General features: G+C 50.0%; 2 protein-coding genes across 2 annotated transcripts; one reads left to right on the top strand and one right to left on the bottom strand.

Annotated features, from left to right (window-relative positions):
* The first annotated feature begins 559 nt into the window (after nt 1-559).
* On the top strand, nt 560-14,242 carry TGME49_222380 (importin-beta N-terminal domain-containing protein). The gene is made up of 15 exons (XM_002370016.2): nt 560-4,685; nt 5,443-6,487; nt 7,004-7,264; nt 7,577-7,783; nt 8,126-8,393; nt 8,797-9,030; nt 9,421-9,511; nt 10,007-10,191; nt 10,573-10,766; nt 11,088-11,164; nt 11,364-11,525; nt 11,817-11,895; nt 12,484-12,607; nt 13,011-13,074; nt 13,313-14,242. Exons 1-15 carry the CDS (start codon nt 4,293-4,295, stop codon nt 13,370-13,372), a joined length of 3,444 nt encoding a protein of 1,147 aa, XP_002370057.1. The 5' UTR covers nt 560-4,292; the 3' UTR covers nt 13,373-14,242.
* A 2,955-nt stretch (nt 14,243-17,197) lies between these two features.
* On the bottom strand, nt 17,198-20,136 carry TGME49_222385 (hypothetical protein; the record flags this gene model as incomplete). Its single annotated transcript, XM_018779968.1, has 4 exons — nt 19,207-20,136; nt 18,771-18,844; nt 18,015-18,086; nt 17,198-17,383 (listed from the first exon to the last, which is right to left on the bottom strand). The coding sequence occupies exons 1-4, from the start codon at nt 19,625-19,627 to the stop codon at nt 17,198-17,200; spliced, it is 753 nt and encodes a 250-aa protein (XP_018638316.1). The 5' UTR covers nt 19,628-20,136.
* Between the last annotated feature and the right edge of the window lie 6,280 nt (nt 20,137-26,416).

Raw genomic sequence — 26,416 nt, forward strand, 5'->3', positions numbered from 1 at the left:
TATAGGAAGGAGTCCGCACTTCAAAGGCGTCTATTTCGGGGCAGTGAGACACTCGCAGCGAGCGCAGTGTAACTGACGGTCAAGGAAGAAACGTCCGTGAACGAGCAGATTTCCATAGTACAGATAGGTTCGGAGGTAGTCGGAGTCTAGTCGATGTCAATACAGGCTCTTCAACTTATTCATGTAATCGGTTTGTTTGTATTCGGTTATATCAGAGAGCCTTTGCATCTGTTAATTCCTACACAGGATTGCATCTTCCTTGAGCGGCGCTGCAGGTACTATAGATAGTGTGAACGCTCTCTTGGCTTCTATGAATGGAGTTAAATTTTAGATTATCTTCGGCCCCCTTGTGTGTAAAAAGGTGGTGTGACAACGTATCAACTGCCGGAAAAGCTTTCTTGGCATAACATTGTGTAGTTCAACCGTCCTGTATCTGGTTTCCTCAAAAAAGTGCAGAGAGCGTCGTTTGCAAACGTTTCCCTTTCTATAGCTCCCACAACAGCGAACGCAAAGCCTCCTTGTTGCAACGCTCCCTCCTTGGTGAAAACGTTTGTTGGACTGTCAATCTCTAGCTCAGGTGTACAAGAGAACAAGAGAGTCTGAACCGAAAGTACATAAAACAGAACGGTTCTCTATGTGACTCGAAGGCATCCGACCATTTGTTCTGCGCCATGGCTCCCTACACATCCCACGTACCGTACAGCGTCTCTTTGCTTTTATACCACCGTCAACACTCCGAGTAATCGAATATATCGGGTTTCTACGAAAGGTAACGGTACCAGCTGTAAACAAAAGATTCTTCGCTTAACCTGATGAGTAAAGAATCTGCCAATATACACATCCGAGACCTGACACGTCTGTTCGATTGATAAGCCGCACACAATGTAGCAAGCGTTGGATATCAGCGGTACCCGCTGTTGACCAATGGGAATGCCCGTTTCCGCGCTCAACATCGAACTAGGTCATTCACACTAAACTTGGGGACGACACAGCGTGCCTCTGATCTTTGTATCTGCTGTTGTTCGTCTCTGACAATCCTACACACCCCAGTATTCTCCACTGCACGGGGTAGACCGGGATCTCTTGTTACACCCTTCTCAGTAGAGCACAGAAGCACCCCCAACTCGGGAACTTTGAGCTGTCGCCAATGGGCACATCATTGCAGCGAGCATTTGCCGTCAACGGAGTGTTTTGACTGCTGAACAGAACAGCGATATTTGATGAGAAGCCACAAATAGCGACGTGGACATTCCAGATGGCAGCCTGGCACTATTGGCAAGAGTTGCCAGGGCGCTTTTGCTCCTGTGCAAGTTGTTCCAGTTTCCGCAGTGTTGTAGCGTTTCTCCCCGCGAGTGACCATCTGTGAATTGGTCGTTTCTTGAGCGAGATTGGCGTCGTCTGGTCGGCATTTTCGGCTGTTCAGTCTGTCCTGCGTTCCCGCGCTTCGCTCCGTTGGTCTCAGTTCTGTTTCCTTGCCTCGTTTGCCGTCGCAGAAGCTCCGAACCGGAAACTCCTCCTTCCAGATGCCTCGTTTTTTCCAGGAAGGCGTCGCGGTGCGAATGGGTGTGTCTGGAAAGCGCCGCGCCGACTGGCTGCCCGAGGTGTCGATACACCGCAGGTTCGAGAATCTGGCCACACAGCGAACTGGCATTCAAGACAGCGTAAACGCTTGGTCACTTCTTTTCTTGCGGCACTCGAGACAGGAGAGGAGGGGCAGCTGCCAGGGGTGGGTTAACACTCGAGATCGTCGCAGCGCCAAGCGAGGGTGCAGTGCGTGTGTGTGTCGTGCGCAAAAGGATCGCGAGAGCTGCCGTGCTCGGACGATTTCTTCGAGGAAAAGGAACTCCAGCTGGTTCGCCTTCGGCTTCTCTCCGTGGAACGAGCGCTCAGTGCGCATCTTCTTGGCTTCCTGCGAAAGTTTCCCCTCGCTCCGCCCGCGGTACGTTTCTGTCTTTTGCCGTTTTCCCTCGAGAAAGCCGGATGTCCACAGGCTCGCGCTGCGCATTCTGCGGCCCGGCTGCCTGGACGTCGCCGCCTCTCCCTCCCCCTTCCCTCTCCTGAAAACTTTCTGTCCCCGTCCATAATAGCCGTTTCCTCTCTTCAGCTCCGACGAAAGCGGCGAACGCGAGAGGGAGAGAGTTTTCTGCGGGACCGTTCGACGCGTGCACTTTCCTCGGCCTCTCATTCGCGCACTCGCCCCCGTTTCTTCAGACCCCTCTTCCTTGTCTCTCTCCTTTTCTTTCTTCTTGCCTTCCAGACTCTCTCAAGACTCCTCGTCTCCTCTGCACTTTCTCCGCTCGTCACTCGACTCGTTGACTCCTGCTGTGGCGGGCGTTTTGCTTCTGCCGCCCCGCTGTGCGCTTTTTACGGCCCATGAGGGCCTCAGGAAGACCAAGACGCATGCTTCGTGTTGCGCGGTCGCGCCCTCTGATGTAAACGGACAGAAAAACTCTCGAGAAGTCTCGCGCTCAACTGTCTCGGCACCAGGCACGGCCAGCCTGCATCCAAGCTCCTCCTCGATGCAACGTCTGGACCTCCTCGAGACACATCTTCGTTTCCGACGCGCTGCAGCTTCCGCCCCCATGCGCATGCAAATTCGTATAAATTCTTCTGCGTTCGAATCTGTGGACTCCTTCGCATACAAAGACTCTGCTTCGCAGAACACTCGCAACCTCTGCAGGAAGCCCCGCTGCACCGCCTCCCCCTTGTATAGATACGCGCTCAAGGAACAGAAGCTGTTCTTCACTCGGTCTGCTTCTGAATCCTGCGCGCAACTCTCGGGAGCATAGCCATCCGCGTCTACGCGTGCGCATTCGTCTCGCGCATCCCGGGAGGCGCGGAGGATTCGGACTCGCAACGCCTCTGTTTCTCGTCAGAAGCGAAAACTAAGTCGGCGCATACGCCTTGTTCGGCCTTCCTCTTTCAAGCCTTCTTGTTCCCTCTGTGTCACCACGTCTCGCAATTCTCTGGGGAATTCCAGCCCCGGGCGTCCCTGCTGACTTTCTTTTTTTTCCGTCTGGTGTCTCGCGAGAACAAGTCCCTGCTGCGACGGCTTCACGTTCTGCGCGGATCTCTCCGCTCCCGTCTGCCCCCGTTTTCCGCTTCCGAGCAGCCACTGCCTTCTTCGAGTCTCTCCCTCATCAACCTAAAGCGCCTCCATGCAACATAAATCCGAAACTCGAAAACCGCTTCAACTTCATCGACGCACATACTCATCTGCATCTCCACTCGCGTCTATCTCTTTGTACGTTTATCTAGGGCAGTCTGTGCTGTTGGCTGTGCGAGCGCATGCATGCACATGTCTTTGTGCCTCTGAGCACGAGACTCTTTGATTTTCTGGACACAAGTTTCTGATGTCGAGCGATGCAGTGATAGACAGGGAGCAGAGAATCTCCATTCGTCCGCAGCAGCTTCTGTCTCCGATTCCCTCGCGTCGCAAAACGTAGCGTCTTGGCCAGTCCTTGGTTCTGTTTAGACTCTCTGTTGGCTGCCGTAGGTCTCCCGCGTCGTCCCCAGCTGTCTAAACACCCCAGACGTCTCTCGCCTTCGCTGTCGCCGTTCCGCGCTTCGTGGGCATCTTTCCGCTGCGGGCCGTCGCGTCTTTGTTTTCCAGAGGGCCTTGCGCGCCGCTTTTTTGTTGCCTCGCTGTTTCTGGGAGTGGGCTGCTGTGCTGCGGTCGATGCGCTTTCTCGGGAGGCAGTTCGGCGTGTCTCCGAAAACTTCTTTCTGTGTCATCAACACTGACGGAACTGCGGATCCACTTGTGCCATTCGTGGATTCTCAGCCACCTTCTGTTTCTCGCAGCCCAAGAGCAGACGCGAGACCAGCGCTGGTTCTGTCTCTGCGATCTCTGCAGACTCGCGGTGTTTAAGCTCAGGAGTTGTGGGGGGAAAAGAGTGAAGTGAACAAGACAATGAAGGCCAGTTTGCGAGGCAGAGTCGACTTTTCGTCGAACTGACACACTGTTTTTTTTCGCGCCTCGTCCCGAAATCCTTCTCCGTACAAGCCCGGCTTTCGTTTCGACTCTCCCCTTCTTTGACTTCTTGACTTTCTCTGCGAACTTCCCTCCTGACTCGCCCAATCCGCTTTTTCCCTCTCTTCCCCAAGCTGTTCTTTCTCCCTTGTTCTCGCTCTTGTTCTCTTCGTCGGCCGTTGGACCTTCGTTCTGCGTGACTTGCCTGGGGTCTCTGCCGGGTGTTTGCTCTCGTCCGGCGACTGTTCTCTCTTCGTCGTTCTGTTCCCTCGCCTTTCTCCCTCCCGTCGCTGCGCGTGTACGTTTCTCTTCTCGCGCAATGATGGACGATGCGGCGCAAGTCCAGCAGCTGGAGCTGCTGTGTCAGGCGTTCTACGGCGGAGGTAGCAAGTCGGAGCAGAACGAGGCACACCAGGTGCTTCTGCCGCTCGCGAGCAATCCAGCGAACGTTCCGCGTCTGCAGATCATTTTAGCGAAGTCGAACAATCTCCAGGCGTTGCTCTTTGCCACGGCAGGCCTGACGAACCTGTTCACGAAGCACTGGTCGCAGATTCCGGATCCCCTCAAGCAAGACACGCGTCACTTCGTCCTCAACTACCTCTACCAGAGAGGCGCCGACCTTCTCCACAATGCGCCGGAAATCCTGGGACATTTCGTTCGCCTCCTCTGCAGAGTCGTCAAACTTTCTTGGCTGGAGAGCGTCAGCAACCAGGTGAGGCGCGGGAAGACCATCGAGGCGAGTCAACACTGTCAGGTGATTCTGGGGAAGTCGTTTTTCCAGCAAGAGGGATCGAGACACGCCTCGAACATCGATCAAGGAGGATCCCTGCAATTTCAAGAAAATCAACTCTAGACACCTTTCTGCGTGAAACCGAGCTCGCTTCGGCGAATGGAACTGCCACGAGAAAGCAAAGAAAGCGGAGGCGCTGATCGAAAAATGAAGATGCAGACGCAGCGCTGGAGATTCACACAGCGAAAGCAGGTGGAACAAGGACGTAGCGGCAAGCGAGGAACCGCAAGGGCGTGGACCTCGCGGTTCTTCCCGTCTATTCTTAGTGGCTCCAACGCGTTTTCCATGGATCTCATCATTTGACTCCGGTGACTCCACGATCTTGTCTCGTCCTGCTCAACAAATATCCTGGCCGTTTTCCGGTCCACCGAGTTACTTGTCTCTCTCGCGTTCTCTCATGTCTTCTTTTTCTCGTCCTTGTTCTGTCTCTCCTTCTCTCTCCAGTTACCTTTGGCTCGCGTGTTGTCTGTCTCGTTCTCGTTGAGTCCTTTTCTGTTCAGTTCTTTCTCCCTCTTTTTCTGTCTCGTTCTCTTCTCTCTTTCGTTCTCCGCCTTGTTCTTCTATGACGTCCTCTCCCTGTTTCACTCTCTCTCGTTTCACTCTCTTTTTCCTGTTTTCCCCGCTCTGGGTTGCGCCTGTGACTTTCGTTCCGTTGTCGTTTGCCTCGTTGCGCTTTCAGAAGATCGTGGAGCAAGTGAACCAGTTTTTGACGGCTTCGACTGCGCACTGGGTGGTGGGGTTGTCGATTTACACCGAGTTGACGCAGGAGATGCAGCCGCAGATGGGCCGTCAGATGGCGCGACTGCGTCGGACGGCGTTCTCCTTTCGAGACACTGCGCTTCTGGACATTTTCAAGGTGGCTGTCCAGACACTGCAGCAGTTTCACTCGGGGGCGATTCGCGTCCCGAACCAGCAAGAGGAGGCGCAGCTGTTGAAGCAGGTGCTCCAGCTGACACACAACTGTCTCTCCTTCGACTTCCTCGGCACAGTCCCCGACGACGCGACCGACGAGCAAACGACTGTGATGCTTCCCCAGAGCTGGACCATGCTCAAGGACGAGAGCTTCCCGAAGACGCTCTTCGAGCTCTACGAGCTGTGCTGGACGAGTCGGGAAGGCCTCCTCGCGACCACGGCGTCGGCGAGTCTCGGCGCCGCCGAGGAGAACGCCGGGGGCGGTAACGGAGGCGCAGAGATGGCGGGAGAAGCTGGAGCTCCATCTGGAGCGTTTCCGGTGCACACACCCCCTCAGCTGCGCGTCGACTGCGCGCAGCTCTGTCTCGCGAGCTTGGTGCTTGTGGCCGCGCTTCGTCGGTCGTTCTTCTCGCGCGACCAGGAGCGCGCCGATTGCCTCAGCCAGCTGATTCTCGGGACGTCGCGGATCATCGACAAGAACCTCGGCCTCCACAACGACATGTGCTACCACGAGTTCTGTCGCCTCTTGGGGAAGATCAACGCGGCGAACCAGCTGAGTGAACTGTGCACCTCCAAAGCTTTTGCAGACTGGACTGCGAAACTCTTCCACTTCACCATGGCCTCCCTCGAAGACTGGGCCAGACTCCCGAACAGCAAGCATTACCTCCTCGGGGTCTGGGCGCACATGGTCTCGCCGCTACTCTTCTTCAGAAACACCGTCCCGCGGCAACTCGACGTGTACATCCAGCGCATCACCACCGCGTTCATCGTCAGTCGCATGCAACTCGCCGAAGCGGTGGCCTCGCAACCAGGTAGCAACTGCAAGGAGAAAAGAATCCAGAAGAGTCCGACAACGAGGACCAAGCAGTGGGCGGGAGGCGGAGACCGGGAAACCGAGAGAACCGCAGGAGAGGTCGAGACAATCGACGAGGCCCTCTGAAACATATACACAGATACAAGTCGAAATCGGAGACAGTGCAAACGCGCGTACACAACGCGTTTCGAAACACATGGGGTAGTCAACAAACAGCGTAGACGTGAACGAAAGGACGCGTATGCTTGTCGAGATTTACCTGTAGTTCCTCACCCACACAAACTTCTGCATATATTTCATGCATGTCGTTCTTGAAGAAAGCGCGCGAGTCTCCTTTCCTCGTACGGGAGTGCAGCGACGGGGTTGCATTCAACTCCTTACTCGAACGCGTCGAACGTACTCGACAAGAGGACGTTCACAAAAAGGAACCAGTCTCAGCGGTGGCCTTCCCCAGACGACCGGAGCGCCTTATCCCACCACTTTGAATCGAATGTCGCTGTGTGTCTGTATGTAGACGATCTCGATTTAGAGAATCCTCTCCACAACGAAGTTCTGCGGGCAGAGCAGCTGGACGTTCTGACGCAGCTGGGCCGGTGTCGCTACGGCGAAACAGCGACGAAGGTCTTGGAGCTTTTTCACGAGACGCGAGCGGCTGCCGAGCAGAAGGCGATTTCTCGGGAGGTCTTCCAGCAAAAGATCACTTGGCTTGTCTATATCGTCGGGGCTCTCATCGGAGGCCACTGGACTGGACGCGTCCCCATGGCTTCCGCCGACGGTAAGCCACGGTGCGGATGCAGCGAAGCTCGACTCTCTCTGGGGCACGGCGTCGCTTCTTCAGTGTCTCTCGTCCTCTCGCAGCGTCTGCTTGTCTTTGCGAATGGATTGCGTGTACGTGAAGGTCTGTAGATGTCGATGGCGTCGACTCCAAGTCCTCTTGCGTGAGCGCGTGAGAAGGACGAGAGGAGGCGCGAGAAGAGGGGTGTTTTTAGACACGGTGAGAAAGCCGTTTTCTGTCGTGCTCTCCTCGTTTGAGAACGAAGCGCGCCTGTCAGTTTCCGGTGTTTCCACTGCGCGACATGCGCTTCAGACGACGGACAGGGACCGTCACACGTGGTGAACGCGGAGCTGGCCAAACTCGTTTTCAAGCTGATGGACGAAACAAACAAATTCACAGACACCCCTGAGAGCCTCGAACTGGGCTATCTCTACTTCCTCGAACAATTCCGGAAGGTGTACATCGGCGAACATGCCAAGCAAGTCGTCAACATGCAGAGCCCCGACCGCTTTGCTGCAGGTAAGCGAAGAAAAAGATCGATTTTTGCCGTGAAAGTCGCTCGCTCCGTGTAGCGACTCTCGCTGCTGCTCAAAAGCACACTCACACATTTGCGCATTACAGATCTGCATTCAAATATACCTCTATATTCAAATACATGTTTACGTATATGTATGTATGTTTGTGTCTATGTATGGATGTATACGTAGGTATACGTATGTTTTATATGCATGTATGAGCATGTTTTCACTTATATAGGCCTATATACATACATATCCATATGCGTGGACATCTCCCTCTATGAATGCTTATGTGTAGACACGAGCAGGTGGCTTTTGCGTGTTTCTTTTGCTTTTTCCTCAGTTCTCGGTGCGTCGAACGACGATGAAGTTCTGGGTTTGCTAGTCACGAAGATCGGTTTTAATCTGCAGCAGAGAGCAGATATGGAAGATGTGATTAAGCGGACGTTGTCGCTTTTTCACGAACTTGCATCGGGAATGAACATCGTCCACTGTACAGACAGGTCGCCGCACCTCATCATTTCGGGCCGACTTCTCCTCAACAACTCGACTGCGAATTACCTTCTTCAACACCACCGCAACGAAGAATTCAAGTTCCTTCATGTCAGAGGGTAGGCCTCGCTATTCTTCGCGACTCTCGCAGTTCTATCCGTATTCGTCTGTCTGTCCTGTCGAATCTATGTAACCAAATCCATCTTCCTGTGATGACTGCCATTACTTCTGTCTCTCTCTATCTGCAGTCACATACACATATATTTGTATACATACCATCAGCTTCGTAACTGGTGTATATTTGTGAATCTAGTTGCCTATACTTTGTTCTGGACATATGAGCCTGTACTGTCCCGTCCTTATGCTGCGGCTGCCGGTCTCCTGTTCATTCCCTCCGTTGCTCTTCTTCCAGTGCGTAGCTTGAGTTCTCCGGAGTTCTCCGAATATAAGCCGGTCCGTCGAGGGGAAAGTCAGGGCATCCCAGTTACGTCTGCGACTTGTCTTGCGTGTTCTTGTCTGTAGATACGGGAAGTATCGAACCACGTACTACTTTACGTTGGCGAAGCTTTTGTTTTTGAGGATTGGAAGCAGTGGACAAGGTCGAGGAACGGCTTCCGAGCAATTCGAGACCTTTATGACGCCGCTGAGTGCTGTCTTTGACCAGCTGTGGCAACGCACCGCTGACGGCACAAACATTCAGGAGCTCGCGAATCCCCAGTGTCGCGAGCCCCTCATCGGCCTTGTACGAGATCTCAGGTGCGTCCAGTAAACTGAGAAATAGATCCTGCGTTTTTCTACCAGACATACACACACGCGTAAATATATATATATATATATATAGATATGTATGTATGAGTAAATGTGCATGTATGTATATATATTTGGAACTAGATGTATATGTGCATATTTTTTTTGACACTTTATGCATGTACAAGTGCTTTTGTTGACTGTGTACGTGAAAGTGTAGCGGTGGTTTTAAGGAGCGTAGACAGTGCTAGACACCTTAACTGGTTATATACGCACAGGGATTTCTCTGCGTTTGTTGTGAGTTCTGGACTTCGTCGACTGTCGGTGGAGAGTGCCTCTCGAGTATTTTCACCTCATAGAAGTGACGACCACTGGCTGTGTGTGCGTCGGTTCCTTTAGGGGCATCTGCATGGCGTGCAATACCACCGAGTCGTACTCGACGATGTTTTCGTGGCTGATCAACCACCCGAAGCAGCCGGGGAAGTCGAGGGTAAGCATCCGCAGTTTCAGTCCTTTTCTGCAGGCGCGCTTCATCCGCCGTCCTTGCAGAGACGCTCCTTCGTGTGAAGAGCGGAATCCCCGCCCCCCCAACCGCATTCCGAGCTCGTTACATGGCTACATGGTTCGCATGTGGAGGCTCCTGAGAGTGCACAGGAGGTTTCTCTCGGCACTTGGGCGAAAAGCGTTGCGGAGGACGGCGAACCGGACAGATCTGTTGTTTCCGCAGACACTATCGCGTCGGGGATTTCAGTGAAATCAAAAGCAGAGTCGCACGGGACTTTGAGAGAATGGGTTCAGCGGGAGAACTCGGTGGGTGCTTCCAAGATTTTTTTCTCGCTCCGAATCGCCTTGTCTCTGCACGGTCTCGCTGCACTCAGGTGTCTGGCGTTTTGTCTGAAGGAAGAAGTACATTTTTCCGTTTGAAAACCTCGTTGCTATGTGAACGCTTCTCTTTTCCTGTGGCTTTCGATTCAACTTCTTTCAGATTCATCTGTTCACCTGGGCGGCAGGAATTTGGTGGGAAGACCCAGAGGTCGTTATTCCACTTCTCAAGTTCACCGCAGAGTTCGTTCACAACCGCAGTCAACGAATTTCTTTCGACCAAGCGTCTGCAAACGGCATTCTCCTCTTCAAGGAAGTCTCCTCTATTCTCGTCTCCTATGGGAAACGGTATGGACGTGAAAGCCTTTTTCCGCATGCAGCGGCACTCTAACGGCAACTGCTGACATCCACATACCCACATAACTGGACGGCAGAAAAACACGGAAACCTATGGATTTAACTCTCTCTACATCTTCCTGTCTGTCTATATCAATGTAAAGATCGATCGATAGATATCTGCGTTTAAACGCGCACAGATGTGTGCAGCTGTGCGTGCAAAGACAGAACACTCAGACGCATCTACGCGCGTAATATATGGACAAAGCCTAAATGCATATATATATATATATATATGTATATACGTCTATATATATATATATATATTTATGTGTATTTCTGGATATTTGTGACGGTGCTTGTGGGTGTGGTTGCTGTGTTGCGTTTTCTTAGGATATTAGAAAAGCAAGACTTCCGAGACATGTACAAAGAGAAGTACAAGGCCTTGGCCGTCGCGCTTGAGATGTTCAGTCACGCGTTGAACGGGAACTACGTGAACTTTGGAGTCTTCGATGTTTACGGAGATGGAACTCTTAACGACTCTCTCAAGCTCTCTCTCTCTATGTGTCTCGCGATTCCTGACGAAGGTAAGAGAAAGGGTGTAGCCGGTGTTTAAAACGATTTCCGCGAGTTTTCTTCTGTCCACTCGACTCGTGGATGCTGCCGCGCGTTCTGCCTCGTTTCTTATTTTCTCTTCACTGCGGCAACAGAACAAAGAAGAACGCTGATTCAGGACATGCCTGAGAGATGTCGGGGGAGGGGAGAAAGGAAGCTGCGACAGGGACGCGTAGGTTGTCACTCGCGTGTTTCCGGGCCAGTTGCTTTCCTGAGCGCCCAGATTCACCTGAAGAACAAGTTTCTAAATCTTTTTTCCTCGACAACTCCGTTTCTCCCCTCTCTCCTCTCAGATCTTCAGGCGTATATTCGGTCGCTGAAGGCGTACTACTCGTTCCTGGACCTCGCAACGAAAAATTTCATGCCTCAGGTTAGCGCGCGCGAAACACGTTCCTCTTTTCTCGTCTCTAAAAAGAGGCTTTCATGTCTCCACCCTTGATCCAAGAGATTCTTTTCTTCGTGTGAATCTCGTTTTCACCCGTGGTGTTCTTGCCCACCTTTTTCTGTGTTCTTCGTCTTTCCCGAGCGTGTATTCTTGACCGTCTCGGTTTCTCGTCTCTCTTGTTCAGGTGCTCGAGTTGTCTCCACCCATGCTGGCCCAGCTGATGCGCGCAGTCGAGGAGGGTCTTTGCTCCTTCGAGCCTGGAGTGGCAATGCAGTGTTGTTCCACCATCGACAACTTCGTCACCTTTTTCTACCAGCACTTGAACAGTCCCGATGCGGAAGGACAGGTGAGAGTGCCCGAACGAGAGACCGGAATCGAAGATGGGAGAAGAACTGCCAACCGAGACAAAGAGTTCTACAGAGAGCGAGACGTCGAGCGTCTTTCCTTGTTAGGAACAAAAATCCTCGGTCTTCGATCCAAGTCTCTGCGGCGGAGCTGAGTGTTCTAAAAACACCGTTCCTGACAAATTTCTCGAAAGCAGAAACGATTTCGAAATGGAAGACGAGGAGGGACAAACGCGGAGTGTACAGACACCGGTGACGAGAAACTGCAGGTGTCGTGTGTGCTGTATACACAGGCCGTCCGCGTTTTCCTCGAGTCGCAGCCGCAGTCTCTCAAGCGAATTCTGCAACTCATGTTCCAGCTTGTCATTACAGGTGAGCATTACCTTTCCGTCTCGCCATATGCCTCGATACTTTCACGTAGACATGCATTTACGTATGTATTTTCGTAGGATTGACTCCTCGCAAGAGACCTTGCACAACATGACCGTGTATATATAAATATATGTGTATAGGTTTATCTGCTCTGTGGTTATCCTTCTGTAGGTGTGTGTCAGTTGTAACCTGGACGTACTTTTGACAGTTAACATGCAGCAATTCTCAACTGGTAACTGGATACAGCAGACATGTGAACAATCACGTTTACCTGTACATTCGTATATATATATATATATATATATAAGTATGTATATTTATAAGTGTGTATATACAGTGGTACGCAGAGGTCGTTGCATGAGTTGGTTTTCGTTTTATTGATGTGCTAAACTGGGAACTGGCCCTGTCTAGTGAGACGGTTCACTGTCTCGTCTCGCAGGGCTCTTCGAATCGGTCGTTCCATTGCAAATGTCTCGCAAATAAATACGCATGCAGAAAACATATATGTCTAATTCTTTGGAATTTTTGACGCGTTGTAGAGCGGCGGTGGATTTCTGCGGCGTTGCATGCATTGCCTGTGCCTTTCAGGAGAGTTCACAAGTGTGTGGAGCATGTCGAGGCCTTTGCTCGGACTCATCCTTTTGCAAGAACAAGAATTCCTCACCATTAAGCAGCAGTTGCTTGAGCAACAAAGCAAAGAAAAGAAAAGCAAGTGCGTCTTAAGTTCCTCTCGTGGTACAGCCTTTAAATCCAATTTTTCTCATGTGTCCACCTATTTACCTATACCTATATATATATATATATATATATATATATATATATATATATACGTATGTGTGTGTGTTTTCGGTAGGGCAAACCAGTAGAGCTCCACAGAGGCGTCGATATATATATATATATATGTATATACGGAGATTTAACTTTCTCTTCTGTATGTAGAGACAAGCAAGTGGAGTTAGAGACACAGTTATGTAGATCTGTATAGAAAAAGGAAGGTGTCAGTGGTGAGACTGAGGTTGTGAATGCATTTGTGGCGCCTGTTTGAGGCATGTCGTGCATAGATGTTGGAGTTTATATACGCTTCAGAGGCGTGTGAGTTGCGACTTTTGTTTCAGATTGGAAGGATTCTTCGGGGACCTCATGTCGGATGTCGATTCGAGTTTGGAAAATAAAAACAAGGTACGTTGCTTGCTCAATTGTCGCAAACAAGCCACTGTATCCTGCGACTCAGCTCCTGTCCTCTCTTGTGTCTCCGTCTGTGCGCTATATGTAAATATATATATAAATATATATATATATATATATATATATATATTGCATGCATATATTGCATGTATATATATGAATGTATTCTAGAGGTTGAAGTGTTTCGAGAGAGACACGCGCGTGTGAGTGTTTTGTCTGTGGCTTTTTTCAGGATCAGTTTACTCGAAATCTGTACCAGTTTTCGTCGCATGTGCGCCAGTGTTTGGCGTAATCAAAAGAGTTTTCTTAAGTTGCGCCATTTTCTTGGCGCGACACAGTGTGGAGAAGAAGCGAATGCGGGAGAAGCAGCAGGGATGGATGTGTGACAGGCATTCGAAGGGGAACCGCGGGAGGGTGGCGACCGCTGATAAGGAAACCTGAGGAGACAGAAGGTGGAATGAGAAGCGGCAGAAATGTCAGACTCGTGAAATGGCGCGAACTTCAAGAGAACGAAGTCGAGAGAGAAGCAAAGGGCAGGAACGCTTCTAAAAATCGTTCATAATGGAGGCGAACCAGCAACGCGTTCGCCTCCAACGCAGAGTGTCTCTCGATTTGTGGGGATTTCAGAGCTGGTGTGTTTTTTTTTTCTTCGCTGATGCCGAGAGCGACGCTCCTGTCTCCTTTGCAAGTGCGAGTAATGCGCGCGAACTGCAAGCGCAAACGTCTCTGCAGCTGAAGCTTCTGCAGAGACATTTCTGTCTTTCTTCTCGGTTTCTTTCCAACCTGTCGAGGGCTTCCCCACCGGCGCCGCAATGCGTTTTCGGGGGGAGGGCGCGGTTGTGTGTGAATGTTCTTTCTCTGAGCTAGGTTTTTGCGGGAGAGACAGGCTCAGGCAAAGGAGGTGGTGAAACAATTTCTGTATTCGTTTTCCAGAGAAACCTTGGCGCACGCGAGCTTTCCGAACTCCCATGGTCAAAGAAAACTGTTTCTTCCTCGAATTCTAGACTTTTTCGACTTTCTCTCAGTCTTCTCCCGTGTGTCTGAGCAGTTTTCAGCGCGTTGTTGTTTCTGAAGGCGTTTCCGATTCGTAAAACAGTCTTTCTGCAAGGTGGAAGAGGTGCAGGAGATTTACTTCAGAAGTCGAAGCGTCACGCATGCAGAGACTCCAAGAGGAGTGGCAGAAACATCGTAAAAACGTTTTTCTTCAGACAGAAGAAAACGATCTTTGGTTCAGTAACACCGAAGAAGCTTTGTTCCACGCATACAGAAGAAAGCGAGTTTTTCCTTTCTCCGGGGAAGTCTGAGAGCGATGGACAACGACCTACTTCCGAGTTTCGGTTGTTCGCGAAACACACTCTGCGGAGTGAGAAGCACAGGCCTCCTGCTTCGCCTGCTGCAGGCTCTCGCCTCTGCTGCACAACATGAAGCCCACAATCCTTTCCCTAGTGTTTGCTTCCCCGAACATGAGCTTTCTCCACATGCCTCATACGCACAGCCGCCAACAGTGACAGCGAGGAAGGCTGGAAAGCCAACAGTGACAGCGAGAAAGGCTGGAAAGCCAGCAGTGACAGCGAGGAAGACTGGAAAGCCAACAGTGACAGCGAGGAAGACTGGAAAGCCAGCAGAGCGATTCTTTCTTCGCGCACTCTGTAGGGAGGAACCCCCCCTGACATTCTTTCTTCTGGACTCTCCAGCTTCTTTCGAGCTGCACACTGCCATATAGGCTGCTCTCCCTTTCGCTTCTTCCAGTTTCTTTCGAGCGCGTTTTTAGCTAATGCGAATCGCCAAGTGCTTCAGAAGCGCCATTCGTGAGCAGCTGCACAACGGCTTTCTCCAACTCGAGAGGCACTGCTCCGTGGATGTCTCGGAGGCCGCGAAGGAGGCCGTAAAGTTGATCGAGAGGACTCTGCAAAACTTGAACGGCTTTCAGAAGCACCTGAAGAAAGGAAAAACGAAAAGCCTGAATACGAGGCACTGGCACCGCAGTCGCAAACACAAGCGAGAGACTTGGACCGGATTCACAGCCACCAAACCCCCTGAAAGCTTTGATTTCTCTACTCAGAAACATGCATGCATACGCCGGTTATAAACATATCGGAGTGCTTGCAAGTTTTTCCCCGGAGACCCCGACCAAAAAGTTCAAGATAACACCGACGAGCTGACCTGCAAGTCAGGTGCAGTGCCCAAGGCATATATATATATATATATATATATATACCGATATATATTAACACATAAATATGTATTTGTATATCTATCCATATACACATGCACACATATATTATGCGGATCGGAGTGCCTCGTAGTCTTTAACAATACGTTTCGACACACACTCTTGCATATATGCATATATATATATATATATATATATGTGAATTTTTTTTAGCCTGAACTGATAAAAGTATGAATAAGTATACGGGTACGTCTCACCAGACCTTTGCACTTATATATATATATATATATATATGTATATATATATATACATTGTAGATGCATATGTATAATTCGTGTTTTTGTGTGTTGCTGACTGACCTTCGCTAGGGCAGGAGTAAATGCTTCCAGAGGCAGGAGGTTGACGGTGTCGGCGATAGTCTCGTACGTCAAACATCGACCAGCTTGGACTTCTCGGCGAATGCAGTCGAGCACTTCCAAGAGGGCCTTACGGGCAACGAAACCTTTCTCCTCATCTTCTGTTACGCATACAACAAGCCACAAAAGGTTTCTCAAACGCAACACATGCATTGTTACCTCAGTCTGTCCATCTGTCTCTCTACCTGTTCACCTTTCTCTCTATGACTATCTATCGTTCTATGGCTATCCAGCTATCTATGACTTTCGATCTACCTATGACTATGTATCTATGTACGAATCTATCAATCTTTCTACCGATATACATATTTATGTGTGTATATCTGCATGGGTGTACGATTGCGTTTGTATGCCAATGTATGTTGAAAGAGATGAGGGTACATACGCATCTTTCTCTGCAGCAAGCGATGTCTGTCTCCTCTCTGTTCCTTCAATTCTTGCACATCGTTATGTACAAATGCTCTCACGAGTCTCGTGTGGGGTCCCGTAGAGAGAAATCGCTTACGAATTCATATATGCAAGTAATATACATTCGCAAGTCAGTTAATTTCCTTATTGTTCGTTTTCGAGGTGTGGCCGAATAGCTACTTCGATGGAAGGTCTTTTGGGGGGTGCTGGTCTTCCTGTTCTGTCCATCCTGGACATACAGAAAGCTAGCCAAACTTCCATATGTACCAACATATATAAATACGTATATGTATGTATATATATTTATATATGTACATTTGTATATGCATCTGGATGTCTACATGAATATGGATAAAAGACCCTAACTCCTAAAATGAAGGAGACTCGTAGAACTGACTGCGGATTTCTTTGTTCGTCTCTTCACAGCTGGCAGCCGCTTCTAGAATTGCGTAGTACCAGGCGACGAGCTTCTTCTGTCGTTTGTCGCTGCCGAGACCGACGGCACCAATCTGAAAAGAACACTCCGATTTCTCTCTCGAAGTCCATTTCTGCAAGTCGAATTCCGTCCGTGTTTCGTTCTTCGTTCCAACTTGTGTTTGCATGGGGGGCGTGGAAGTAGAACGAAAACTCACTTTATCCCCGTTGTCCGACAGACTCTCACGTGAATCGAGGAAGCTGTTTTACCTCCCTGATCAGAGAGGGCAGTTTCCAGCCGTGTTGCTCCAGTTCCGAATTCCGAATCCATCGATGCATGTGTAGCGAGTTTAAGCTTCCACGTGACACAAAGGTACAGAGAGACGTATACAGTGACGATTGCGAATGGACCGCCTGCGAGAATGGCCACTGGAATTGCGACACCCCGTACAAATACTTCGTGTATACATTGATTGGTACCCGGTGGCAAAGGCCCATGCGGCAAGACAGAGGGATACTCGGCATAACCGGACACACTGCGGACAATGCCCACGGCCGTACCTACACCTATATAAATGTAGGTAAATGTGTGTAAATGAGTGAACCAAGCCTTGCGTGCATATGTATGGCATCGGTATCTGTGAAGCGCTTTTCTGTCGACTAGACAATTTCGTCTCTTCAGGCTGAAACAGACGAACACCCCTATCTACTGAATCGAGTATGGGTGCACGCGACCCGACAAGTCGATTTTCCTTCCACTTTTTCCACTGATTGTGCGTACGTCCAGTTTTGGGAGGCCTGGGTTGGTTGGGAGTTTGGAGTGGAAGAGAATCTGCCTTTGTTCACGAAGAAGAACGAGCTTGTTTTTGCCTGCGAAAGTCCGAGAAATTTCCTGGAGATAACACCACCACACTGACACGTGTCTCGCAGTGAAACGTCTTCTCAATGACTTCCGCGGTTTCCATTTCCTGGTACGCATGTTCTTGGCTTCTTGGAATCACAGGCAAAACAAACAATTGCGCCGTCCATGATTCCTCGTTATTTTTTTCACGGTCGCACCTCCCGCCACTGGAACGTGTGAACGGCGGCTGTTCACGTGGGCTTTGATCTCCTTTCTGTGGAATAGCCTTTACTCCATGGGAAGCCGTTACTTTCGTTTCAGTCCAGCCATTTGAGGAGCGGCAAACATCGATGCACATCGTCAACACACTCATCGCTCTGCGATGTGTCTCTGATCGTGAACATGCTGTTTCATGAACGCTCAATGGTCTTCCAGGTCCCGCTCTGGGCGCATGCTTCGCCGGGGGCTTCCGTGAACACGATGACGGTGTTTTTATTTTCCGACTCGAGTCAACGTACACAGCATGACATTCGGCGATTCGAAGTCTACTCGTTGACGCGGACCGTTCCTTTGACCTCTGGACTTTGTTTGAAGGGAAACGGAACTAGGAAATGTTTTTCACTCAGATCGCTCAAAACATGCGATTACACGAATAATCAAAAAGTATGTTTTCTCCTCCTACCCGAGCAGCCAGCACAGCAGCTAGTCGATCTTTCTGTGTTTTCTTCAGCTCGTGACGCGCTGTGAGAGCTTTCTGATGATATGAAGACGAACGCACAGAAAAATGATGGTAAAAACACGGACAAGGCATCTGCAAACGACAACCCCCATTCAGCGAAGAACACCTCGTACATCACAGAAAGCTAAACAAATTTCCACGCATCTCTTTATATGGATTTACACTTCCACAGAGTGCTTCCTGATTCGTTTTCCAAAATGTGGGCATCATCTTTATATATACATGTATATGTGCACTTGTGTAAGAATGAAAATGCAAATGTCGACTTAAGCTGCAGAGCAGAACTCGAATTTCTGGACGGATGCTGCATGCAAACGAGCCTACCGCATTCATCTTTCACTTTATGCGCGTAATTCATTATGAGAAGCTAAAGTCTGTCTTCTGCCCCGCTTCGCAGAGAAGCCCGCCTCTCCTGGGGCTGCTCATGAGCCACGACTCACAGAAATAGCTACCGTATGTCCCCTTCATGTACATGCATGCATGCTTGCATAGACAGCTGAATAGAGGCGTTTAGTTCTATTCAACAAGGAAAATGCATCTTCGATGGTAGATTAGCTACTGACGTTTACCTGACGTCCGGACTGGTTCTATACTTCTATTAAACCAACATTGCCAATGACTACAGCTTCAAAGCTTGCTTGGATCTGTAGAGCTGCATGCGCATGGATGTGACTTCAGCTTTCTCTTCTTCCGACTTACACGGAGGGCTTCGGTTTTGATTTCATTGAGACTTTTTCGGCTGGCGACCGCGTGCAGATCTTGTCTGGTCCTTGCTGAGGTACACCAGGCATCGCCCACGCTAGCAAAGCATGCCACATCTAAGTTCCAAAAGCAGAAAGTGACGTCCTAAATTTCAATGTAAAAGCATTAACATCTTGTGTACATGCTGCATTCACCATATTGCTCTCTCTCTCCCCCTCACACACACAAGATATATATATATATATGTCTACGTGGTTAACCTGATCTGTTTCCCACTCCTCGTCGGTCTCTCCACTGCGCACGGTGTCACAAAAGTACGTGTCTGTGTTTTTGGCTCTCTCCTTCTTCCCTGACCTGTCTTTCCACTGTACTCAGGCGACCAAGCTTTCACTCGCGCTGTTTTCCTTTCCGACTTTTCTGCCTGGCCTCTCACCTGTGAGAGGAGCAGCTAAGCCACCTCCGTGGGGTTGATTGCCACTTTGTTCGACTTTCTGCGGTGCTGTGACTGCCAGCGACTGCCCGATGTTTCTGTCCACTTCAGGGAGCCCCGCCAGGGCGAGTTTTTCTGTTTCGAGGTCTGCAGGGACCTCTGAGAACCGTCTCAGGCTCGGTCCGCCCTCTCGCATGTGAGCGATGAGAGAAACGCGGTGGCGAGAGCCAGGAGCAAGCACACGAACTGGCAGAGCTGTTTTGTGGCCGGCGTCACCTGGAGCGTGGCTTTTTTGCCACCGCGAGGAAGTCCATCCTGCGAGACTAGGGAGCCCGCGAGAAGTCCAGAAACGCTTGTCGATATCTGTGAGCGACTTCTCCAGGTTAGATTGACTGGAAATGGCGTCCGGATAACATCCAAACATAGAAAAAGGCGAGGAAGCTTTTCCGAGACACCGAAATTGCCCTGGCGAAGGAAAAATGGTTCAAGCAACAGAACGCAATTCTGTTGCGAGAATTCGTTTCGGACTTACGGTGCTTCCCAGAATGCGAAAAAGAACGGGGGAAGGACGGAAGCGAAACGACAGCCAGACGCCCTGGACAAGACACGATCTTAAGAGACAAATCAGCTAGGATGTCGTTTGAAACTACGATACAAGCTTCCACAGAGGCACACACACGTCCCACAGAGGTTCGTAGAACTGAGGATACTCGTAACACGTTCCAGTAGGGCTTCGAATTACCCAGTCCATGTTGTTGGCACAGGCGGGAAATGGGCTTCTTGTTTTTTCGTGGGTGGCCGTCCGATACGGGTTTGATTCGAAGTCGCTCAAAAGGGAGAAAACGTCCTTCTGTCGGATAAACAGACTCACCTACCGTTCTTAGCGGCTTCCACGTCCTCGTCTGCTGTTCGCTTCCGTCGTTCCAAGTACTCTTCGTAAGCAGGCAGTCTGATCGTGAGGGGAAACGTGCTGTGATCTTTTTTCTGTGAGACCCTGGCAGACAAAGAAAAGGAGCAGACATTTCCGCGATTGTTGCTGTCAGAAGTTTGCAGTTGTCCACTTTGGATACCCTTGGAGCAGTTTTCTACGGTCTGCCTGTAGGTTCTCTTTGCAAGCAGAGTTTACGTTTGCTGAGCGCGTGCAAGCCGACAGCCTCCAAAGGACATCTGGATATTTCACTGAAACTTCCGAGAGGTCTTTCCTCTCAAACACACGCCGTGCTTCATGATTTCTTGTCTCGAGGGAAGAGCGGAGAGCCTCTCCCGAGCGGCTGCAACGGAGGTCTCAGAGCGAGGTTTGGCCTCTCTTTGTCGATGCCGCTTCTGATATAGAACGCTACCGGAGGCACAGGGGAGATTGTGTTTTCTGCCTGTGATTTACCGTTCTTTTAGACGTTTTAACGGGAGAGGGAGCGAGCTGGACCTGGGCTGCAGAGCCGCGGGAACACTTAATCTCGCCGTTGAGCACCTCTGCTCAAGATGAAGAAGGCGACTCCAAATGCGCTCTCTGCGTTCATCTTCAGGCGGCGTTTCTCGATCGCTTAAACTCTTCTGTGCGGTCTCTTTACTTCTGTCAGTTGAGGAAAGGTGCGTCGTGTCTTGTGACTCTGCGTTTGGAAAGGTCTGCGGATATCCATCTACTGTCCAAGACCGCTTGAAACGCCTGTAGTCCTCCTCGTGAGACGCAGAGCCTCTGCAGACGAAGTTTTTATCGGGAATGGGAGATCGAGGCAGAGACACATGGGTACAGGCGACAGCAACGGCGAGAGCACGAAGGAAGTGACAGATAAGAGGTGAAGGGACACTCGTGATTCACCGTGAATGACCAACGCGGTTTTACGGATAGTAAGCTCAGACCACAGTTATATTTCTAGGACACCGGAGCAGTCTGATCGTGAGGAACGTTCTTCGAAACAAAGTGCTAGTATCTCAGCTGTCTCATGCAACCCAATGAGGCGACGGTCACAGCAATCGTCAATAACTTGATGGCCTATAGCTCACTGTTGCAAAGAGACCACGAGAGCGAACAGCATATGCGCTCTTACATCCCCTTCTACAGCCCATTCAACACTTTCGTATGCAGCCCCAAATGGTGGGAGACAATTTACACTTCCACCGAGGGGAATCTCTGGAGTTCTACTTGGACAGAAGTGAATATCAGTGTTCTTTGAACGCTGTGCAAGACGCAGACAGCAAACGGATCTAGGAAGGATGCCCTGACACACACGCCAACACCTACCCAACGGACACACTCCTAGTACGTGCATACGTAAGAAGCTCAATATAATACCAACCAAGATTACAACAAAGCAAAGACATGAATAAGGTGAAGAACCTGTATGGCACATGGGCAAATTGAGCTGCGGACTTAGCACTTTGCACTCGATGGATCGATGGTGTTCCAGCGGCCTCCAATCGGCGTGCACTCGCCAGAAAAAGCGTGTTTTTCCGTGAGAGAAAGCTGCCTGCCGGAGGGTGCTCCAGAAGCCTCTTCAGCTTGGGTTCCAAGTTCGGAAATGTGAGTGAGAGGGAAGAGGATCGAGGTGAGCCACTAATGTCCGCGTCTCCTGTTTTCTCTTCCTTCTCTCGACTTTCTTCCTGCTCTTCCTCTTTCATGATATTTTTCTCCCCGGGTGGCGTGTGTCTCTCTGAACTGCTTGTCGCTGGGTCGACCACCCGTTCTTGGACAGGCGAAACGGAAAAGAAACAGGAAATGCAGACGATCCATTTGAACCCCAGAGAGAGAGAACGAAGAAACAATTCCTTGCCGCAGTGAGTGCACAGATGTTACAGACTGTGTCGCAGGATACAAAGAAGACGAAAGCTGGGAGGGTTTAGGGTAAATCTGGACCGCGGCTCGAGCGCTGAGAAAGAAAATGTCAAAAGTTAGAAACTGGACATCCACACGGAGATCTAGAGGCGTAATGCTGAGAGATGACCCCGGAAAAGAAGCAGAAAGAAGAAGGAAAAGCGAGGAGGAAAGAGGTCGGAGGAACATGAGGCAAATAGGATGAAACTCAAGGCCAGGAGAGCGTCAGCTGCTTTTTAGGATCAGTGGGTTTTGAGAAGCTTCTCCTAACACCATTAGGACTTCTTTCGTTCCCACTTCCTGTTTTGGCTTATCCCCCCTTTCTTCCTCTGCCTTCTGTGGTAAACACCCTTACTTTACCGAGGTCACGCAACGAGAAACAGAAAGGATCTAGAGTTGTCAAGTCTACCAAGCGACGCCTTTCTCTGTGTCGCCCGCGTCGGACAAAACCACACCTCAACAATGGAAAACAAACCTCTAGCATGTCTTCTGCCCTCAGAAGAATGTTCGTGGAAGGAGAAGATTTCTTAGTTGTTGAGTTGATTGCTCTCGTCTTACTTTCGGATCCGTCTCGTCGCCTTCTGTCTTCTCTTGCGGTGTCCTGTGTGATGAAAGTGGCACTCGCGTCCTGGAGAGCGAGAGGCCTTTGTTCGTTGTCGTCTTCAATGGCGAGGATCCCGGCTGGGGTTTCGCCTGCGCGCGTCGCTGTTTCTCGGGGACAAGGAACATCTGATCTACGGAAACTCCGAGCAGCGTAGATGTCCTGCTGGCAACAACTTTTCTCTCGAAATGTTAGAGACAGACGCGGAGGGACCAACAACGCCTTAGAAGGATCTTCACCCAACTCGGAACTCGTCGCTCCACAGCGAACCTAGACGAAAAAAGTAATCAATGCTCTGCAGGACGGCAATGCCTAAATTTGTTTACTCGCTTTGAGGTGAAAATAAGGAAGGGAACCTGCCCTGCTTCTCGAAGAAGGGATGGTGAACGTTAAAGACACTTCCATCAGAAGCCACACAATGGGTAAGGAGCCAATCACGTACGTCCACACACACTATATGCATATTTGAACGCATGTTTTGGTTCGAGTAGGCGGATTTGTTCGTAGTCGCACACAGATTTGTTATCACGAACACGTGTATTTAACAGAAACACTCAGAAAAACACACATGCGCGATCGTGTTAAAATCCTCATACCGATGCGACTGCTCACACCCACATGAATTCCTGTGTACTACCATGATGATGAACTCGCACATGTATATACATGAACATGATAATAGAGTAATATATATATATATATGTATAGTTGTTTCGACATGTCTCTTCAGGTACCCCCGTCTCGCCGAGCAATTTGCTTTACCCGGTTGACTCTTCTTTGAGCTTCCAAAATAAACCTTTTGAGGGTACAGTACTCTTCACTTGGCTTGCCCCTCGCTGACATCGAAGTTGGCGGTGTATCTTCGTCGAACAGTCTAGACTTGGCTTCACCGATGGAAAGCTTCATCTCTCTGTGGTGCGGAGTTGGCAGACGGACCCATCTTACCCTGCCCGCTGGCACTCCCGGATCTTCGCGGAACACTTTGTCGGTCAGCTTCGCGAAAGAGTCTCTTCTTTGGCCGCTAGGACTTCCCAGTGGAGGCTCTGACGGCGCAAGCCCGTTCTGTCAAGAAACAGCCGACGTACACCAGATACATGTAGGTAGAGACGTATAGAAGTGTTCTTTGTTTCCTTCTCCCTTTACAGGTGTCAATCTATCGGTAGGGTTATATAGGAGAACAGAGCGTACCGTCTAAGTGCGCATCTCAGCTTCCCGCTCCTCGAACAAACGTTCGGCGATTTTGTGAGGTCTTTCTACGCTCGTTGTTTCTACTGCATCTGCCTGTGCGCGTCAGAGAGGCGGGTTCTGCTTTCTCCTCTACTTGATACGCGAAACAGTGCTCTCCAGTGCCCGACGGTTGATATTCTGCCATCGGTTTTCCATGCAACATCTGTGACGCTCACGCGCTTCTTCGAAGTGATACTCATCACAGGTTGCCCAATGGGAACGTAAGGCTTCGAGGCAACGGAGTGCCAGCCGCCTCGTGGTAAACGCTGCCGCCTCTCGCTGGCCCACTTAGGGTCGTAACCTCGGATCAACATTTGGTCTGTCCTTTGAAGAGGAAAAATCGAACTCACATGCAAAGTGGAAACATCCATACTTGCCATGAGAGTCTCAGATACCTCCATTCCCGTAACACAAGGTCGCAAGTTTTTCTCTGTCCCTTGACACACAGCACTCAAACACCCTTCTACGCGTATACACGTTTATGTCCTGTAGAACGGAAAGGCAGGTGTCGACAGCTGAATTCGTAAAGCAGGTCTCGTTTTAGCATGCTGCAGAGCCCTGACATGCATTTCTGTAGGCACAGATAAAGATATGGGTATAGGTATGTTTGGATTTCGTTTCTCGTGGTGCCCTCTTGATTATCGTTCCACTCGCTTCCCTAGTCTCTCTATTTCAGTCTCAGCCAGTAAAAGCCTTGAAAGACCTAGCCTGATGCCAACTCCTCAGACGCTTCGGCCTTTTCCTGCAAAGGGAAATTCTAGAGTCGTACCTCTCTTCGAAATGATCGAAACCACCACACGGGAAAGCCGCCTCTTTTCGTGTCCGCTGGTTGCATTCGACTTCAGACAAGTTCTGAATCTAGAAACCAACCTATAGCGACAACCGAGTGTGCATGCTACATCGCAGCCACGCTGGATCTTCTTCGGATCCGTTTGTTTTGTTCCCGACGTGGTTACGACGCGGGAAAACTGTCTATCACACTTAATTGTTAACCTAAAAAGCGGCTGGGGTTGACGGAGCGACAACGCTCTGCAAGAAGGAACATACGCCTTAGCCTCCTGTGTCACGCTTTGAAACCGCAATTGATGATTGGGGAGAGACGCGTGAAACGGGAGATTTCCCATTTTGCGGCGCTATCCCCGCAGCGTTCCACTGTCGAGTGTGAACTTCGCTAATAGGAGCTGACCAACCTGACAGCTCTTCGTGCAAGCAGCGTACCTATGAATCACAAGTGCATTTGCTCGTGTTTCTGACTCGGAAGGGAGGATCTCCTCCAAGGCCTGCTGAGAAGGGAGAGAAAAACTCTCGCTCTGCTCAGCCTTGGGGTCGAGGCCCCTAGACAGCCCTCGTGATGACACCATAACGATCCGAGCACTTTTACCTTCCAGGAGAGGGTCAAATCAGTCACATTATCATGCCAAGCAGCCCATAATGCATTTAGGGGGAATGACATGCATTTCACGACTCTACGTTTATGTTTCCAGTCATGTCACATTTATACATCGTATCACGTGTCCGAGTATCGACATGAAATCGACACGCCAGCACACCCTCGTGACTTCGCGGAAAACATGCGTTTTTGAGGATGTAATGGCGTTTCATGTATGGTACTTTGGCTTCTGTAACACATTTCAAGGTACGAAGTCGCTAGGGGTTTCTTTTGCGTCGCCGGTAGTCAAGTCTTTACACAAGAAAGCTAGATGCGACCTATAGAAAGGCAGGAGACAGATTGTCTCGTTTGCTTTGTTCGGAGAGTGAAAACGGTAATGGCACGACAATGTGGCCAGCGACAACAGAAACGTAAAACTGAAACTTTGGTTGAGAAACGTCTGACACCCTTCGTTCCGTTCCTTGACTTCCAACAGTTGACGCAAAGGTACGCGATCTAGCGGAAGTGTGCCGCGCTGTTAAGAAATCATGCTTTTCCAGAAGAGACGCCAAAAACGGCAAGGCGGCTTAGTAAAGTGACATTTTTGAGGTTCTCAGAGGAGAACAAACAGAATCGGATCGAGAGAACGCAGAAACGCCGTGCTTCTGTTTCCCCAAGTGTGAGGACTGTACGTTCTACAAGCTTTGAAAATTGATACCTAACGTTCGACAAGAGATACTGTATTCTTCCCTATCTCCGGCACTTGGCTCCTGATCGCGGTTTTCTTAGAGCAATCAAGAGGTAAACGGCGGCGTCCCTTCATGTTGGTAATTCGTTGCACATGCAGATATACGCATTCGCTTTGTATCCTCTTACTTCATGCACATGCAGAGAGGTTGCAGCAAATGTATCCGAAAGTCTACTGAATGTGGGGGGCCCCAACCAGCAAGCAGACCAGGACGAGCTTCTGCGAAAATCTCAAGTCACGAATGCCTTTGTCTAGAAGAGAAGTTCTTCTCTTTTCATGAAAAGGGTAATGCCCGTCTATGTGCCTTTATGTGCCTACCCATCTGCATGGATCCTATCTGTTGGTATAAGGACTCTGATATTTTTTTTTCAAACCACTACGGTACAAAAGCATTGTTCACCGGTGCAGCTGCGCAAGGCTCGCGACGAGCGTTTGGGAATATCGATTGCTGAAAACTGG

This window comes from Toxoplasma gondii, chromosome II, assembly GCF_000006565.2.
Source record: "Toxoplasma gondii ME49 chromosome II, whole genome shotgun sequence".
Lineage (NCBI taxonomy): Eukaryota > Apicomplexa > Conoidasida > Eucoccidiorida > Sarcocystidae > Toxoplasma > Toxoplasma gondii.